The 18,677-nt window shown below is 40.9% G+C and overlaps 1 protein-coding gene across 1 annotated transcript in view; it reads left to right on the top strand.

The window, feature by feature from the left end:
- Window positions 1–18,677, top strand: part of FAR2 (fatty acyl-CoA reductase 2) — a 78,461-nt gene that overhangs the window by 26,041 nt on the left and 33,743 nt on the right. The window contains exon 2 of the mRNA XM_005147974.3: window positions 16,310–16,485. Coding sequence (XP_005148031.1) covers window positions 16,310–16,485 — 176 coding nt within the window. The remainder of the gene's footprint in view (window positions 1–16,309; window positions 16,486–18,677) is intronic.

Raw genomic sequence — 18,677 nt, 5'->3', positions numbered from 1 at the left:
CTTTAATGTGAAAACAGCAACCGATTTTCTCACTCCTTCACAGTTTGTTTTCTCTTGAAGGCATGGCAAGTATTTACTCACTCACTTCTCCCCTGCAATCTGAGTTCTTGCTTGAGTGACAAAAGTGAAGGTGACAGCTACCCAGGGTGCTCTTGCTCCTGATATTTGGTGAAGCATGAATATGTAGTACAGGCTGCAGCCTAGTTTTTTGTCTGTGGTCTACATCCTGCACTTTGGATGAGGTCCCCAAGATAAGGCCTGTGCTTTGTTGTTATTATTTGTCAGAGGTAATGGATTTGATGAGAGATGATACCTTCATAACAGATCTGTCATCTCTTTCATTTTAATCTTATTAAGCTCTCCCAGGCACTTAGGTCAGGTAGATGGGATGAGTCTGAGTCGGAAAGATTAGGTGACTTAAGCTTAAACAGGAAGAGGTCAGAGGCAGAGGAAGGAATCTGAGGGGCATCACCCCTAACTCTCACATAAACACAGTCAATTGAATTAAGAAATTAGGGCCTAGGCTGTGGTAGGTGAAGAAGGGCTGACACAACATCATTCACTCACTCCCAGCCCCCACTTATTGTACAGGTCTTAAGCTTTTGGTATTGTAGCAAAAAAGTGGGAATCAGCAGTCACTACAAAGCAGGGAGCTGAAGCTGGTAAATCCATATTTAAATACCAGGTCAGTGTGTTAACCTCTGGGCCAGCTGCCTTCCCTAATTGAAATGTGGATATTTTATTGCAGGGAAACCTTCAATATGAACTTTCACATGAAAAAAAAAGAAGAGCTATGTCTTCAGCTGAAATATGTGGTGTCAGTGAAGCTATTCCCACTTGCTCTGACCTAACATTGACACGGGCTGTGTGATCAAACTGTCTCCATTATGCATCATGGGGAAGACAATCATAGCAGTGTTTCCTCTCCTATATGTTTCTCAGGTGACAAACAGAAGTTGGACAGATTTCCTCCTTTGTTGCTTAAAGCATTATTTCCAGTATTAAATTCTGACTCTGGAAGGGAGGGGTAGACACATTCACTTACCTCTAGAGTGAGTCCTTGAGTAACAGGTATTGCACATTAACACTTTATAATAATTATGAACAAAGACATAAGTACTTGTGTTTTCTCCCTAGGGGCTCATGTCACCAAGCTTGTTATAGTCATTGCTTTCTTAATAGGAGAAACTCATTGTAGGCGTAATTCCACCATGGTGTGTGGGAGGGAAATCTTGGGGAACAGATGGTTCTTGGTGTACAGACTCTAGTGACTAAGACCGACTCTCAAAAAAAAAGATTAATCTATCAAGCTGATTTGTTGAAGAATAAGAATATGAAAGGTAACCATAATACAAACAGAAAAATGAACTGTGAAGCAAGGCTGTCTGTTGTATACTTGACAGTGGTATTTCTCCCTGGTATAGAAATTGCTTTTTAATAGCTTTTCTATGGAAAAGATTCTCTTGAGCTGTTTCTTTTTAAAATTCTGATGTATTTATCATTGAGCACAGAAAGGCAGAAACCCAGGCACTCAAAACTTAGACTGAAAATAACGACTCTCCAGATTGACTTCTATCTACTTGAAGGTGATGTAGGAAACCACTGAGAATTTCTGCTGGATGTCACTGTAAGTCTAGTTTTACATGGTATCTCCAAAGGTCTGCAGAGAAAAAACAAGAGTGATAAACCATACCTGGGATGACTGGTATCACTGAGCCTTTGGTAGCTATTCATGTGTGGTTGCCTTAGCTGGGCAGCCTTCTATGACCAGCAGCACTGGCCTATTCACTAGACAACTGCCCTGTACATGGATCCTCAGATTTGAATTGAAGCAGCAGGAGACTTGCAGAGTGTCTGTCCCAGATGTGTCCTGCTGCAGAGTGATGGGAACCACAGAAGTGTGATAGTAATTGAGTGCCTGTGAGGCCAGAAGTGCTCCCCAGGGAGGTGGTAAAAACACTTCAGAAAACATCAGTAGACACACCAATATGTATGGTTAAAATGGCAAATTCTTCAGTTAAGCTCAATTCAGTCCACTAGTGTTGATAAAAATGTACTTATTCCTTAAAGGTCATGGTTTAATTGTCAGTGCTGATGATGACTTTCATGGTCAATAGAGAGTGATTTCTGACACCAGGCTGCTGAGTGGGTGGATTAAAGTCTCTCCCCAAGAAATAGATTTTCCCCTACAAAAGAAGTACCCAGTACTGTGTGCTATTTGCTCAGTCATGAATAATCTCTTAAGAGCTCCTTGCCAGCCATTTCATACATTGGTGTTTCATTTTCAGGGTGTTTAAACATCCCACCAGCTGGGAATTAGATAAACAGCATCTCAATTTTACCAGTGCAAGAACTGAAAGCAGTTAAATAAGTGGTCCCTTCTTACTTGGCAGTATTTTTTCACAACTCTTTTGATTGCTGTATTGACTGAAATGCAATTTCAGGTCTATTAGGCCTGCACACGCAGGGGAGATTATGTTGAAGTCCATATCTACAGTGAACTTTCTCATTTAGTGCTGGCTGCAGTGTACTGGGAAGTTCTTAACCAGACACACAAGATACAGTGCTGCTGCTACTAGTTATGAAGCTGACAAGACAGAGTTTCACTTGGGTTTAATAAAAGCAGCACTAAGGAGTCTGTGCCTTGATTCTACTTCCCTTTGGCATTAGTAAAGATACCCATTTTTAAAATAAATTACTGTATGTGCTCTGAACCATTGTTAGCTATGATAACTGATATTTAGCTGCAGAGCTAAAGGCTATCCATACAAAATGTCCTGCAGTAATGTTTCAGAATCGTCATCTAGACCTGTAAAATCATATGTAAACTGGCAAGGTCTTTTGAGCAACATGAAGGAACTGCCTGTCTCCATGGCTGCAGCCCCAAACGCAGATGAGCATCCCTTCAAAAGTGGGGTTTAATCTTGGAGATGATCTCCTGAGCTTCTTTCTCTATAGTGGCACATCGTTGATCTCTGTACGTCATAGAACATAGATGACTCCAACACTGTCAATGTCATTGTTCATGAGTCATTATTTCTCTTGGTTCAGAGAGTGATGAACAGATATTACAGAAATTGAGCCTTTCGGGAGACACTTTTAGGCATGTGGGAGGAAAGGAAGCAGTGTTTTGGAGAGTTATCTCTTCCAGTGTAAAAGGGAAGAAGATATTCTTGGGTTAGTACGTTTTTACTCTTTCTGAATTAGATAAAATTGCAATGCTCTGCGTGATGAATTGAGTAAATGACAGGGATGTAATAGCCGTGCTATTATCCCTGGAGAGAAGATGCCAAAACTGAATGCTTTTCATTTGAGAAGGATGAGCTGCTATAAGGCGTTCAATGTAAGGAAATTGCATGGACTAGGATTTTCCTCTTTCTTTCCTCTGAGTCCCACTAACCTGGTAAGTTAACAACACTTTTGCTGAAAAAATAGTGAGTCTGAAACCAGCATATGTCTGAAGTCAGAGGAATCCATACAGGAGATACTTGGCCACCAGCCTGCTTTCTGCTGGAGAATCCCAAAACAAAAGTTCACCATTACGGTGTGTGCCACCTCAGAGATCATTTTCCACACCTATAGCACAGCAGTACTTCCACTTTCCTGCTTGAGCACACCAGGGATCACAAATTGCATGTGGTACTTGGGGTCCCACAGAGGTGGAAAGTGATACTGCAGTACCAGGAAAAGGTACTGCAAAAGGAAAGCACAGAGGAAAGCAGGGACCAAGAGAGTAAGAGTCCCTTCATCATCGTTAGGAGTTCAGTAGGCAAGATCTGTTCATGCTGCCAAGGATCCCTCTGGCTGACAGGAATGACACCATGAAGCAATTTCAGAAACTCTAAGATCATGATATAGCACTGGGCTTGCCATTTTCCTATGCAGATGTGAGAAATAAGTGTCATGAGCTGCGCACAGGAAATTAGAGAACATAAAGATCAATATTTTCTCAGTCTGTTATAAGTGCTTTGGAACCTGTGGATTACAGGTCTCATTTGGTGGAAGGATGGAGACAGAGACTGGTTGGGTGCAAATTTGAGCATCCATCTGGAGGTGGGGGGAAGGCTGCCCTGGTTGATTAATGGATAGAGCTGGTCTTTTGAGGCTGGTGAGCCAGAGGTAGTAGTCGTATGTTGTTTTATAAGTCTGACTTTCCTCTTCAGGTTGCAGGCTTCAGGCAGAACTGGATTAAGGGACTGTGATGTTTTTAAATTAAGTAATTCACTACTAAAAGTCTAATAAAGCAATTAAATGATAATTAATCTAAAAGCACAGACAATTATAAACCTACTAATTATCATTCTTAAGTCTTATGAATCACACCTAACTACTGTTGATTTGCAGTTCTATCTCCTTTTCCATTATAAACCTATCCCTCCTTTTTGCACTCTCATACACCAGGTCTTCCAGCAGGTTGTCCAGTAGGGATTCCTCCAGCGTCATTGCAGATTCAAAGATCAGTTTCATCACTATCTGTAGGTGTCCACACTCCTACTGACAAAAAATCCCATCCTCCTTTATTCTGCACTTGATTATATATCTGCCAGTTTGCTGTTTCTGGATGCATCTTTTCACCATCATGCACCTCTTTTTCACCATCCAGACTTCTCCCAGATAGTCTGTCCCCAGTTATTTTTTTCCTAGTTGGTGCCATTGCTGCATCCATACCTGAGTTTGGTGGAGCTTTTTTTCAGTGCTGTTACTTGGGAAATCTTGACTTTGTATGGTATTACTTATATGGTTCCCTAGTTACAGGTGACTTTGGAAGACTTTGCACCCCAAAACTCCCCTCCAGTATCCAGTACAGACTGGCATCATACTGTTTACCATATACACTCACTAAGAAAAATCATTTTATTTTACCTTTATCTTTTCTGCCTAGTTCCAGTTAAGCACAAGCAGTTTCTTATCTTGTGCACAGCATGTATACCACAGCACCAAAGTAACGAGTTTTTCATGCTCTGGTTTTGTGCTCATGCAGCCTTGTCCTTGAACTGTTTTAATCATTTCCCTCACTCCCAGTAGAGCCCTTACCTAGAGCTCCATCAGGATCTCCTGCTTACACCATATCATCCTATAGTAGTGTCTGCAGAAAGCTGTATGCTGTATGAAAGATGCTAGCTTTATGGTCCATGTAGTTTGGGACAGCTCTTTAAGTATTGTTTGTTGAGTTTTTTTCCCCAGGAAACCTGGAAAATAGATGAGCTTGCTCTACCCAATATGGCAGAACAGGTGAAGACTTAATGTTAGAGATGAGTTGTACTTCCCTCAGTTAAATATGTAGTTAAGATGTATAGCCTCATGCAGCTACTATTTGCAGAACATTGTCTATTTCTTATTTGTGAAACCACTATGTGAAGTGAGAGATGCATTCCAATATGGGTGGCTGCTTTGTGGGATGTTCTTGTTTCCTTCAGCCAGGGTTTTTCATCAGTAGATTAAAGCATTAAAGTAATTTATAACCTTGTAGGACTAGGGCCAAGGACACAGGCTTATTAACAGTAATCCCTACTCAGACAGATGGGGAGACTTTTGTGTACAACTTCTTGTTGTTCAACATAGCTGGAAACATTGCTCATTCTGGTGAAACATGGGGAAGTGATCTGTGACACCTGAAGCATAATTAGCCCAGGTGCTCACTTTTCTGCCCTGTATGAACTGAGTAGCATAAAATTGATTGGCGCAATCTAGATATAAAAGCTAAGGGCAGGGCATGCATAAAGCCTTAATTCCTTTTCAGTGCACGTGAATTCTCTTCTTCAGTCCCCTCAGTATGAGCTGAGAATGCACTTGCAAATAAAAGTAACTTCTCTGTTACTAGATGGATAGTATTTGGGGTATTTTGTGAGTGAAATGAAAACTGTGTGTCACTGTAAGAGATGTCTACAGTCACAGATCCACTGATCAACAGGTTTTAACATTATGACTAGCTGGAACAATTAATAGACATGGTAAGTTGGGCTTGGAATGGTTGATTACCCTTCAACAGTCTCTGAGAGATGCCAGAGCGAGCTAAAACCTGATGTTGACTTAGGGACACTTACTATGTCTTTCCTCATCCTTTTCAAAATGTGTGTGTGCCTTCTTCCATGCTAACATATCTGGATTTCACTACCATTAATAAAAATAAAGAAAGAAAAAGTATAAACACTTACCTGACTGCAAACAAAACTCATTCGATCTTTTACTGCCATAAAGAAGAAAAGTCTCGCAGGGTGCATGAAACATCATCTGTCTTTTCCCTCACCATCAGCCCTGTCAGAGCACTCTAGTCAGGTATATCTGCAACGGCAGGGTAGGGAGAAAATTTTCACATGGTGTAATTGCACCATCTGTGGCAACGCTCTGATCATTGTACCAGGAAGTGAGCGGCATCTGCTCCTCGTAGGAGTGTTACTATCACCAGCTGACGTTAAATGGCCCTCCTAACAACAGGTATCTTTATTGTGAAAGACTACAATTGCTGCTTGATGAGACTCAAGCCAGTACAAAAGGAAATAGACATGCCAAAAGGCTGGTATGGACTTCATGGGCCAAATTTGCCTTTCCCTTACATAAGGATCGGGCACAGTTCAGTGGGACTGTTTGTATTAATTTATACCATGCCAAAAATAGGTGATTTTTAAGAATGTTCATTATGGACAGACCGAACTGATCCAAGCACTGTCAAAAGAAGTCTCATATACAGAAAGCAGCCCATATTTTGTATAACATGCAAAGAGGTTGGACTCAGAGAGCAAGTCTGATCTGTGAATCCAGCTATCAGGCTTGCATGTGGGCTTCTGCAACCATTTCTGCAGGATTTCCATGGATTCTTCTAAGACCTGGCCATAATCAGAGGCATTAATTACAGTTGGTCTCTGGTAAGAGCAGTACTTGCAGACCCACACTGTGTTGTTAGTAGCTGGACACTATTTGGACAGATGGTTCTATCTTTTTAAAGAAGTTTTAAAGAACCTAAGATGAAGGTTCCTTAGATGGAAATCAAGGATTACTTGTAACTCTCTTCTTCCTGGATTTCTTGAAATGGTGACACTACAGAAAATAAGTTTATAATGGTTAAGTCATCCTTTCTTAGATGTTTTCTTAGAATCTGAATTGTTTTCTTTTTCACTTGAATTGGTCTCTTTTTCAGAAATGCATCCATTTCTTGTATTGCCCCTCTCTTCCTATTAGTCTCATAAATAGCACTGCCTTCCTATCATTTCCCAGTAATATTCCAGTTTGTCTACTTACTGTGTGTGCTGCATGTAGCCTTACTATGAAAATATTATTATAGTTAAGTGACAGCAAGGAAATAAGCAGATATTTGAGAGGCTGAGGTACCTGCGCTTACTGCTTTTCTTTTAAGCACCAATCGAAAAATTACATTGTCATTATGAGGGGGAAAAAAAAGATATGGAACGGCATCAGAAGGCCAAAATATTTGTATGGGATGTGAGCACAAAAGAAAAACAGTTACATGACAAATTGTTCTAGGTAGATCATAGAATGGTTCCTTATGGCTAATCTAAATCTACCCTCTTCCAAAGAAAGCCATTCCCCTTTGTCCTGTAACTGTACACCTTTGCAAAAAATACCACTCCAGATTTCCTGAGGGTCTTTCTTTAGGCACTAGAAGCTGCTCTAAGGTCCCCCCAGTGCTGTCTCTTCTCAGGCTGAACAAGCCCAACTCTCTCCATAGCAGAGGCACTCCAGCCCTCTCAGCACTTTTGTGGCCTCCTCTGGACTCGCTCCAACAGGTCCACGTCCCTCTTGTGTTGGGGTCCCCAGAGCTGGATTCAGGACTCCAAGTTGGGATCTCACAAGAGTGGAGTAGAGGGCAAGTATCACCTCCTTTGACCTCCTTTGACCTGCTGATCACACTTCATTTGATAGCTTGCACTCATGACATTAAACTTTCTTACCTTTATCATGGCCGCATGTGGGAAAAGCCCCTGTCCCAGGCTAACTCCGCACTTGTGACCAGAGACTTGTTCATCTTTCTGATGGTTGGTTCAGGCCAAAATTGTGGTAAGAACGTTCTTACAATGGAACAATGCAGATGACTGAGTTCCAGTGCCAGGGCATAACCTGGCACAGTTTAATTTCCATGTATAGATATTTCTGTGGAATTAATTTGCTCTCTTGGGGTTGGCAGTTCAGCACAAGGCTTTTAACCATTTGCTGATTGCCTGCTCCTCACATCCCAGAATATTATATGGTGGTTCGTGCTAGAAGAGTGACTTACTCTATTACTGTTCTCCTTTCCCAGGAGTTCAGCTCTCTACACATGAGTGTCACCTCACTACTGTCTTGGTTTAAGCCCAGCTGTAACTCAGAACCATGCAGCCACTCACTCACTCCTCCCCCTTCCTCCCCCTTCCCCACTCCCGGAGGGATGGGGAGGAGAATCAAAAGAATGTAGCTACCACGGGTTGAGATAAGAACAGTCCAGTAACTAAGGTATAACACAAATCACTACTGCTACCACCAATAATAGTAATGATAAGGGAAATAACAAAGGAAGAGAATACAACTGCTTACCACCCGCTGACTGTACCCAGGCTGACCTGAGCAGTGACCTAGCCCTTCTGGATTACTGCCACCAGTTTATATAGTGGTCATAACGTACTGTGGTATGGAATACCTCTTTGGCTAGCTTGGGTCAGGTGTCCTGTCTCTGCTTCCTCCCAGCTTCCCCTCCTCCCTGGCAGAACATGAGACTCACAAAGTCCTTGGTCAGAGTAAACATTACTGAGCAGCAACTAAAAACATTGGTGTTATCAGCGCTGTTCCCAGGCTGAGAGTCAAAAACACAGCACTGCACCAGCTACTAAGAAGGAGAAAAATGACTGCTACTGCTGAACCCAGGACAACTACAGTGTTTAAAAAATCTTTATTTGAGTAGCTTTAAATATTTGATGTGTTTGTCTTGAATGGGTCAACTTAAGCGTGACGTCAAAGGATTCTTACGTTTTAATCAAGGTGAATTTCAGTGCCCACATTACATGTGATCCTTGTCAAGATGGAATTCTCCTCTTTATGCCTCAGGAAGAAGACAGGGACTTAAATAAGTGACCACAGAAGTGCAGGACAACCACCCATCCACAACTGCTGCAGTCACTCCTTTGGAACAGCTCTATGGAGGGCCCAAGTTCTGAATGCAGTATCTCAAGACTTACCCAGATGTACTTACAGGAGCTGTAGGACCCAGATACATCCATGGAGTTGTCCTTGAAACAGAACTCTGAAATGTGTACCATCCCTGTGCATTAAACAGGTTATATGCTGGTTGCATCAGCTGTATCTGTGTGACAGCCAAAGTGCCTGGTTATCCTCTTTGGAACCAGCATTGTAGCAGAAGTGCCCTTAGGGTCTGGCTCAGATAACATAGTGAGCATCCCTTGGTGACTTTTCAGAAGAGTTTTTTCACTAAAAAGTGACATTGTGAGTTATTGCATGGTCTAACATAGGGATTCCATCATACAGACCTCAAAGCTTCTGTGGGGCTCAGTCAGTTCCAGCCATCAGAGGATATGACCGTCTGTATAAACAAGGACTGCTACGCAGAGCTGATGCTGATTGTATTGTGCTGGGTCCGCTATTTTGCTGCTGGCTGAGGATGCCATCATGATGTGGTTTTGCCTGTGATGGCCACCTCTTTCCCACATCACTCCACTCTGTGAAGCGTCACAACTGAGAGTGACTTCTGCAGCCGGAACTGCATCTCACTCATTTGCAGGGGTACTCTGGGGCATCTTTCATTCTGTGTGATCTAATGAGTGCAGTATCCCTGGTCAGCCAGATAAGTAGTTTTGGGTAGCTCTATCTGTTTTGTTCCTACTCAGCATCCATGTGAAAGGGAGTCGTACCTAAAAGCACACTTTGCATCTGCTGCCTGCCTGTGGTTCCTTCACTTCCCCAAAACTCCATTCCACACCATCTGCATGACTTATACACACGAAGCTTATATTTTCAGAGGGGAGGAACCTCAAGAGTTATCTGTGCCTGTGATAGGTACATTTTGTAATGAAATAATGAGAATGCATTAGAGATCACACTGTCTGGCTGCAATACCAATCTCCATAGATGCTTAAAAATCAGACTGGTATTTTTAGGTACTTTCAAATGGGAAAGTAATTTCTGGTTTTTGGTTTGGTTTGGGGTTTTTTTCTGTGTCTTTCAAAGTCTTTCTTGTCACTTTAAACGTCTCCAAGAAGTAGGCATCTATGTTTGACACATCCTTTACTGCTAGCTGGTTAGCCTTGGGCACTCAGCAAGCAGTCTTGGTGTTCCTGGTGCCCAAGCAAATCTGGCAGTGAAACATCAAAGATCTGTAATTAAGGCAATGAGTATGGAAAAGCAGATTCAGATCCTATGTCTGGATAGCTGTGTTTCTGAATACATACAGTGATTCTCTAAATAATTGGTAGTGAATTCTACATGACAGGAATTGAGGAAGGGGAGATGGACAGGACTCTGGCTGTAGCCAAGAGCTCCTCCCATCCTTTAGCAACTGACTCCCCTTCCACCTATGCCCACACTGGGGCACAGCTATGGAAGAGGGATGAGAAGGAAAACCATTTTCAAATATGCATGGGAAGAGACATGTTAAATGGTTCCTGTAGAAAAAGCTCCAAGGGTTACTGTGCTCTTTCCCTGCACTTAAATTCTTCCCCTGTTTTCACTGTCAAGTATACCATCAAATGCTGGCGGTGTTGTCTGTCCAAGCACCACACAGGGGTACAAGAAACATCTGTGATGAGTGTAAGAAAATCCCATATTCTGTCTGTGACTTGTCCACCCACCTGTAAGATGGTACTTGGGACCACAAAAAGCTTTTCCATGTCTGTCAAGTCCCTAATACTCCTGTCTACAATGCCTGCCTCTGAAAGGGCTCCTTTTACTGTTCCAGAGTAATTAACACATAACCCGCATATTCTTGCTACAAAACAGCAGGCTTTGTCAGCAGCCAATTTTCAAGGAAATTGGCTGTTTAAAACCACATCCTAAGTAGCTGGCTATGCACATTAGCCTTAGCTGACCTATACTGAAATTTACTGTCATCTCTTTGTTTCTGTAGTCTTTATCTTTAAATAATCAGCTGTTTTGTTTACTAGATGTTGGTCATGGGTACTGTATTTCTACTACATTAGCTCCAGTCAGGGGAAAGTAATAGCTCTAGATTGAAGCATAAGCCATTTGTTTTCCTATAATGAGGAACGCTCTGTGGCATGCTTTCTGACTGATTAGATGAATGATGCTTTATTTGCCTTGAGAAGAACCATACTTAAAAGCAACTTTCTGAAGAGGAAATGAGGCAAAGAGAGGGGGAAAAAAAAGCTCTATCCGCATTAAAGCATTCTGAGCTGCATTTTCACACTTTTTGACTGAGCAATCCTGATGCTTATTGCTGGAAATGTACCAGGCAAAAAATTAATTGCAAGCTAATTACTTTATGTCAAGAAGCTGCCCAATTATTCTGCAAATTTGCTACAATGGCAGTTTTTAAGTAGTTGTGTACCTTCCTTCCTTCAGGACTGTACGGAAGGATTTTGTCAGTAGAAACACAACTTGGCTAAGCTCTTTCAGCAGAATAAAACTGCAGAGATCAGGGAGTTTTTAAGAGTTATTTTATGACTTCAAACTACTTCAGTAGTTTAAATTTGTGGTGGTAACTCATATCCGTTTATGATACTGCCATTGAAATCACAGAAGGATGGATGGGCGCGTCAGGGTGTTACTCTGTGTATCTACGTATAGCCAGTTCCCTAGCATTTATACACCAATGCCCTGTTCAGAAGAGGGATTTCAAACACCTTCTTTTTAAAATTACTCCAGACACCCAATAAACATCTTGTTCTTTAAAGGAACTGTTGGGATGCTTTACCACTTGGCCTGTGTGTTGCTTAGAATCAATCATATGTCCTTCACAGAAGCAATTCATGCTTATATTCTCCTGAATTATGCTAAGCATTCCCTTCAATTTCTTTATCTGAAAGGGCAGAAGCTTTTAGCTTGTTCTTTTTTTAATTGAATTCTTCAACCTTACTCTTCTCAGTAGTTTCTCATATGTGAGGCTGTGTGGGAATTTTCTCATTTTTCTCCATTCTAAATGCTCTCATACAGTAATTACTTGAAATGTGCATACTTTAATGCAAGTTACCATCTTCTGATAATCCTCCTAGTAAAGCCTAATATCCCAGCGCCTATTACACACACCTAGTCCCACTGTGCACCATTTTTCATTGGTCTTACTTAAAAACAAAAAAGCTGGCAACATTTGGTTAAAACGGTATAATTTGGATAGTGTTTTTTAGGCATGTGGACTGGAAAGTCCAAAAAAGGGAAAGACTACCAAGGCTTCTTTGAAAGGCAGTTTCAGGTTTTTCAGCAGAAAACCAAATTCATGCAAGTTTCTTTTTAAAGTAAACCATGGCTTAGGCACTCTACTTTTCGTTAGTTTGTATTTGCTTCACTGAAAACATCTCCTGAGGAAGATGCAAAGCCTTTGGCATTTTACATTGTTCAGTGATTCCTTTATTGTTCACCTGCACTATTCCATAGATATGCAATTTGTCCTTTCTTTGAGGTTTCTGTATCTTTGTGGTTGTGAAAAATTTCTGATTGAAAGATTGATGGGCAGAAGTCTCTCTGAACTACTACATGCTTTAATGCCAGAGCAGAGAACACAGTATTAGAGATGTCCTTTGGGGAAGGGAGGCCAAAGCTTAAGTGGGCAAGAATAGGGAAAGAGATGCCTATCAAACATACTTAGATATAATGTTGGAGTAATTGTAGATGTTCTGCTTTCATAGTAAGTGCTTGACAATGTACATTGAAATCACAGAGATTAGATTATTACTATAAATGGGAATTGCCTGTCTGTAAAATAAGAAAAAATAAGCAAATTTTAGAGTGAAATTCTCACCTCTGTTGAGGGGCAACACAGCCTATGCAGAACATGCATCCTGTTTGAGGTTTAAAGTGAGAATAGCAGCTGTTAGGTTTATTTATTGTGTTTTGGTCAAGGCAGCAGTGCCGCCTCTGGAGTGCATTAAGATGCTCAAAGACACTGAGATCAGGATATTTTATTATTGATTTCCCTCAATTTAAAACTGGATGACTTGAAATCAAACATCTCTCTTAACTATAATTCTGTGGCAATTCATGTATCGCTTCTGGAGTATTGCTGACTTGGCCAGTGTTTTTTGTGCATTTCCAACAGTACAGCACGCCAGCCCACTTCTGTCCATTGAATATATTTTTCATTGGCAGACAGCTTCTAAAAAGAAGAGACAGAGCAATCCTTAGGCTTTGTGCAGTTACTGGGGATTTATTATATATGCTCTGGGTGAGCTAATCAGAATTCAGAGCAGAATCAAAATTACTGTTTACCTGCAGATTAAGCATCATCTTCATGTTAAGCTCTCCTTGAACTGTAGGAAACAGTATGGAATAAGCTGCATTTGTTTTGTCTTTGAATCTTCTCGCACTTCCCTGCAAAGCACTGACAGATCTGAAACCTTCAAATTCCATAAAAGAGGGTGCAAACTTTGATTAAACAGCTGCTCCTGTTATCTGATTTAATGGTGACAATGAACTGAACGTTCTTGTGATCCAGAAGGTTTCCAAAGCAGTATGCTGATTTATGAGCTTGCATTTAGAAATTGCCTTCATCCTTCAGAGAAATGCAGTGAATCATCAGAGGGGGTGAAAAACTACAGCTGTTGAGTGGCATGTGGCAGTAGGAAATACCTAGCAGTAGGCATACAGATTGAAGGAGGCATTATCTGCAACAAGAATGTCAGGAGAAGATGGCATGTAGGCAGAATATAACTGTCCAAATTTGATCAAGGCTGGCACAGCAGAAATACTACACTTCTTTTTATATTCCATGTCTGCAATGGAGAAAGGGCTGATTCATTCTTCCTCTGTCTTTGCATTATTTACGCCAATGTAAACCCAGTATAAAATAACTCTCATTGGGTGGAGTTTTACATTCTCTTTGCAATCGAACAAACAAATGCACAATTGTTCCTAAACTCTGGCAAGGTAGCTTTGGTCTTACATGGGTTGTCTGAGAAACCTTTTGATTTTCTGTCTCACTGGGGCTGACTCATGTGTGACCGCTCATGAGATGATACATATTTGGACAGCAAATCTAGCACCCTCTTGCTAGAAGACTAGTTTTTTTACAGATGTTAATGCTGTTAGTACCTTGTTCTTGAACATAAATTGTTGGGAACTGAGTTCTTACAGTCCAGCTGGCTCTCACCAACGTCTTTGTCCATGGTTAGGTTTCTCTGTCTAGAAATCTATTCTCATGCCTAGACATTACAGGAATACACATGTAGTTGGGTGCAACTGAGAGAAATGAAATATTACCCTGTCCTGACTTCTGTTAACTTGCTGAAGTTTCAGTTTTATGAAGGATGTGCAGCTGTGTGTTAAGGAAGAATACATGAAGTCAAGTACAGTGTGCTGCATAGTGTGGAAGGCTAATGATTTTCTTTTCACTTCTTTATCCCTAAGAACATTGAGGTTTCTCTAAATTTGGTTGGCAGATAAGCAGGAAGATGGCAGTCCCTTAGTCATACAAGAAAATATTGCTGTTAGTATCAGTTTAATCATTCATATGTCTTTTTCTTTTGGTATGTTTAATTCATGTCACACCATTTCCACTCTTACGTAAGCACTGGCCAAATCAAAGACAGAACAATCTCTAGAAAAAACAAGAGGCCATTATAGTAAAGAGATTTACAAACTCATTGTTACCTGGTTAGTAAGCTGCAGAGTAGAGGACTCACCCAGAAAACAGAGCTGCCAAGAAGCCAGCTGGCATGTCCTCCTACCCCAAGGCAGGCTCAGAATTTCCTGCTTTTCCTGGCAATGCTTATCTGGACAGTTCTTAAATGCATGCAAAGGTAGTGGCACACAGCATTCACCAGCAACCTCTCCCAGTATTTATTTGTTCCTGTTAGTAGGCTAGTTACCTTTTAAGTGTGGTTATCCTTTGAAATCTAGATTACACCTCTTCAGATCCCACAGCCTCTCTATTCTGTTCATCCTTTCTACCCTTCTTGTCACTCTGCCCCCAGATAGAGGAACTTTAATGCAGTAATGCTGGCCAACAATACAAACCCCTTAGAACAGATGCTTCTAAAACTTAAGATGTTTTTTTCAGAGACTACTCCAGCATGTTCATATAGTGTTTTGAAGTTCAGGCTTCATCTTTGTGGGATTGACCAACTAAAAGGTCTCCATATGGAACCTGCAGTAGGCATCTGCTTTCACAGTGCAAGCAGAACTGCACCCAGACCTGCTATACTGTTATCAGTGACTGAGCTGCTCAGAATAAAAATAGGAACCGAGGAAACTGCTGTTTTCTTATAGGTACTGACAGGTGATGACAGTATTGATTTCCTTTTTCTTTCAGAAAGTCTGTGCACAGTTGTCTCACTGTTCAGGGTACCTGCCATCTCAGATCTTAGGCAAAGCAAGGTGCCAAATGCTGGGTTGAACAAGTCATCAGGCAGAACAGTATATGGAAATGTAGGGGTCTTTCTAGTGGGCAGATGCAGTCTTGTCATTCTGTACAAAGCTGAGCAGAAAATGTGCATTGGGAAGAGCTATGGATCATACTCGTAGGAAAAAAGGGCTGGAAGGCAGCCTGAGAGGCCAACAAGCCGCACTTTCCAGTTCTGCAAAATTGCTGATGGCAGTCAACAGCTTTAGCAGTATGGGTTATTGAGATTCCCCATCTTTCCATCCAATAGGCAGTTTGACTCATCTGACATGAACAAGGAAAGACAGTAGGCAAAGAATAGCAAAGGAAGAGGAAAAGCCAGAATATGCCCTGTTGCTCTCCTCTGCTTAAGTCCTTTGTAAAACCACCAAAAAACTGCTTGAGTCTAATGATTCACAGGTTTTCCCATTCCATACTCTGCACTCCTCCTCTTTAGCTCCTGTTATGGTCCTACAGTCAGCCTTTGAGGTCAAAAAGCAAGTGGTTGCAGGAGATGTGGAAATACAGGATTTTCAGTGGCTGTCCCAGGAAATGAGTGGTGCAGAGAAGAGTAATTCATCTCTTTAGGGCAATGCATTGCCTCCTGTATTTTTGTTCTGTTTCTCCTGTGAGGTTTTCCCGTGAGAGGGAACAAATGCATTAACTGGTTCATCATCTCACCTGTGTCCTCCCTCTGAAAGAACCAGGAATTCTCTTTTGTGACAGTGTCGTTTGACTGACATGATCAGACTGTCTACTAATCAAAGTGATCTCAGTAGCCTAATTCTGTACCTGGTCTCTCTCTGTTTGTACTTCAAGGTCTTTGACAGGGTCCGAGAAGATTGCCCTAATTTCCACGAGAAGATTAAGCCTATTAATGCTGAACTCACTCAGCCCAAGCTGGCCATCAGTGCTGAAGATGAAGAGGAGCTTCTGACCCAGATCAATATTGTCTTCCACTGTGCAGCAACAGTTCGCTTTGATGAACCCCTGAAGTATGTCCTCCTTTCTTCTTTCTGTATTCACTGAGCACAATTCAGAGTGCATGATAGCTTATAATACAACATTCAGTGCATCTCTTGTATAGCTGTGGTAATAGCTCTCCACTTATGTTTCCATGCTACATGTGTTTCTGCTCTGAATGTGCAATGTAAATGCTCTGAAAATGTCATGTGCATATGCACGTCAAAAATGAAGTGTCTTGGCAGATTTCCATGGGAACAGAAGGAACTACCGCAAGCTTGGGTTGTAACATAGTAAGGGAGTTAATTCTGACCTAAAATTGGGATAGGGAAAAGTGTGGTTAAGGTCAAGAGGGAGATATTTTGGCAGAACTATCTGGAGACAGCTTGAAGTGAAACTATGTTGTGTCTGTCTCTAAAGCTAGTGTTAATGGCCTTTCTTTGTCACTGAGAAACCAAGAGGGAAATAAGATGTTGTTTAAGAAAATAGCCTATCCCAAGTTTTAAAATACCCAACACTCAGAGTAATCAACTGTTTACAATAAATGCTCTTTTTCTGAAGGGAAAATTCCCCTTGGGAATGCCTCTCCAGGCAGGCTTTCCATTAAGAAAGAGCAGAAATAAGCCATTAGACCAAGATTAGATGTGTGAGTGCCTCTATGCAAATCATAAAGGTTAACAAACCAAGGGGGATGCTCTGGATTGTCAGATCTTCACAGTTTTTTGGAAAACACTGTGAAAGTAGAAAACACAATTACTAATATCAGTCTTCATTTGTTCATATGTAGGCTAAATAGATATCCACTGTGTCCACCATAAATAATTGCTTTTTGCAACAAGTAGAGAACCCACCAGAAAGGGAGCAGCTCTTGATATAATCTTGAGCCATGTGTAGAATCTGGATGAATATATAAGTAGCAAAGCACTGCATTAATACCTATAAATTATTTTAAATCAATACATGAATGAAAATGCTATGAAAAATATGTCTCAGTGGCATCAAAGGGAAACTGCATTTTTAATAAGGAGGGTAGCTAGAAAGCAGTTAAAAGAAAAAGTTTAAATGATCATCTGCTTGCAGGCAATGTAGAAACTACTTAAAGGCTGCTTGCTTGTGATCTGTCAAAATCTCTCTAACAGAACAAGGAAAATCGATTTGATTAAATGGCAAAATAGGAGAAGTTGTTAAAATCAAGTTATTCGTATCTGAGTAATAAAATCTATCACATGGGTAAAAGCTCGAACAAGTTAATGTGAAAGCACAATATTGCTGCTGAAATAAGAGGTTTGAGCAGCAACTTGCTAACAACACCAAAAAATAAAAATATTTTTAAACAGGGCAGAAGTCCAAAGCCTACCACAGAAAAGGGAGGTGCAAAAGCAGTGCTATCAAGGTACTAGAAAGACAGCAACAGAGTAACCATTGAATTATTGGCATCAATATTCAGTACATTTAGGGAGTTCTTCAGATGGAACTCCTGAGGGTAGAAATCTGAGAAATTGTGTTATACTGAAATATCAGTAGATGCAGTTTTAATATAAATAGGAAAAAAAAAAAGAGTAACAAATCACCAGGGTTAGATGAAATTCCCCTGGAAGGCTAAAGGAACTCTGAACATATCAGCAGAAATCTGTGCTGGGCCTGTATTCTGAGTGCAGTCCTGTTCTTCCCCTCTCAGAAGGGATATGGTTGAATAGAAATGGACACGGAAGAGTAGCTTTCATATGAAGTGTAGCAAAAGTAGAAGGATTCATCCTGCTAGAAGAGCAGGACGAAAAAGAAATCTATAGAAAACTCTATTCTTAGTAGCATCATACTAAAAAAAATAAGTATCTCTGAATTTAGATATTGTGATGCAAACATTAATCATACTCTTAGCTGCTGTTTTCATTCATCAGGACTATTTACAATTTCCCTTCAATGTTGGTATAATTAATTTCTTTAGTATACGCTGTACATGATAGCATTATTTATAATCTTGTATGCATTGTTGAAAGCTTATGCTCCTGTGCTAAACAGAGTGCATATTCCTTAGCTTTTTCCCTTCTGTGCAGGAAAGTGTCTTCCTTAGAGTACAAAGCGTGCAATAGAGTTGAACATCTGTTCCCTGAGATCCATTACAGATAGGTCCAGGACAACTTCTAGTTATGCTCTGTGCTTCAAGATCAACCTTGCTAACCAGGACTCTTTTTCTCTTATGTTTATTAGCTGTCTTCTCCATTCC

The sequence above is a fragment of the Melopsittacus undulatus genome, chromosome 5 (assembly GCF_012275295.1).
Source record: "Melopsittacus undulatus isolate bMelUnd1 chromosome 5, bMelUnd1.mat.Z, whole genome shotgun sequence".
NCBI lineage: Eukaryota > Metazoa > Chordata > Aves > Psittaciformes > Psittaculidae > Melopsittacus > Melopsittacus undulatus.
Note: the sequence above shows the minus strand (reverse complement) of the source record. Positions and strands in the feature narration are given on the sequence as shown.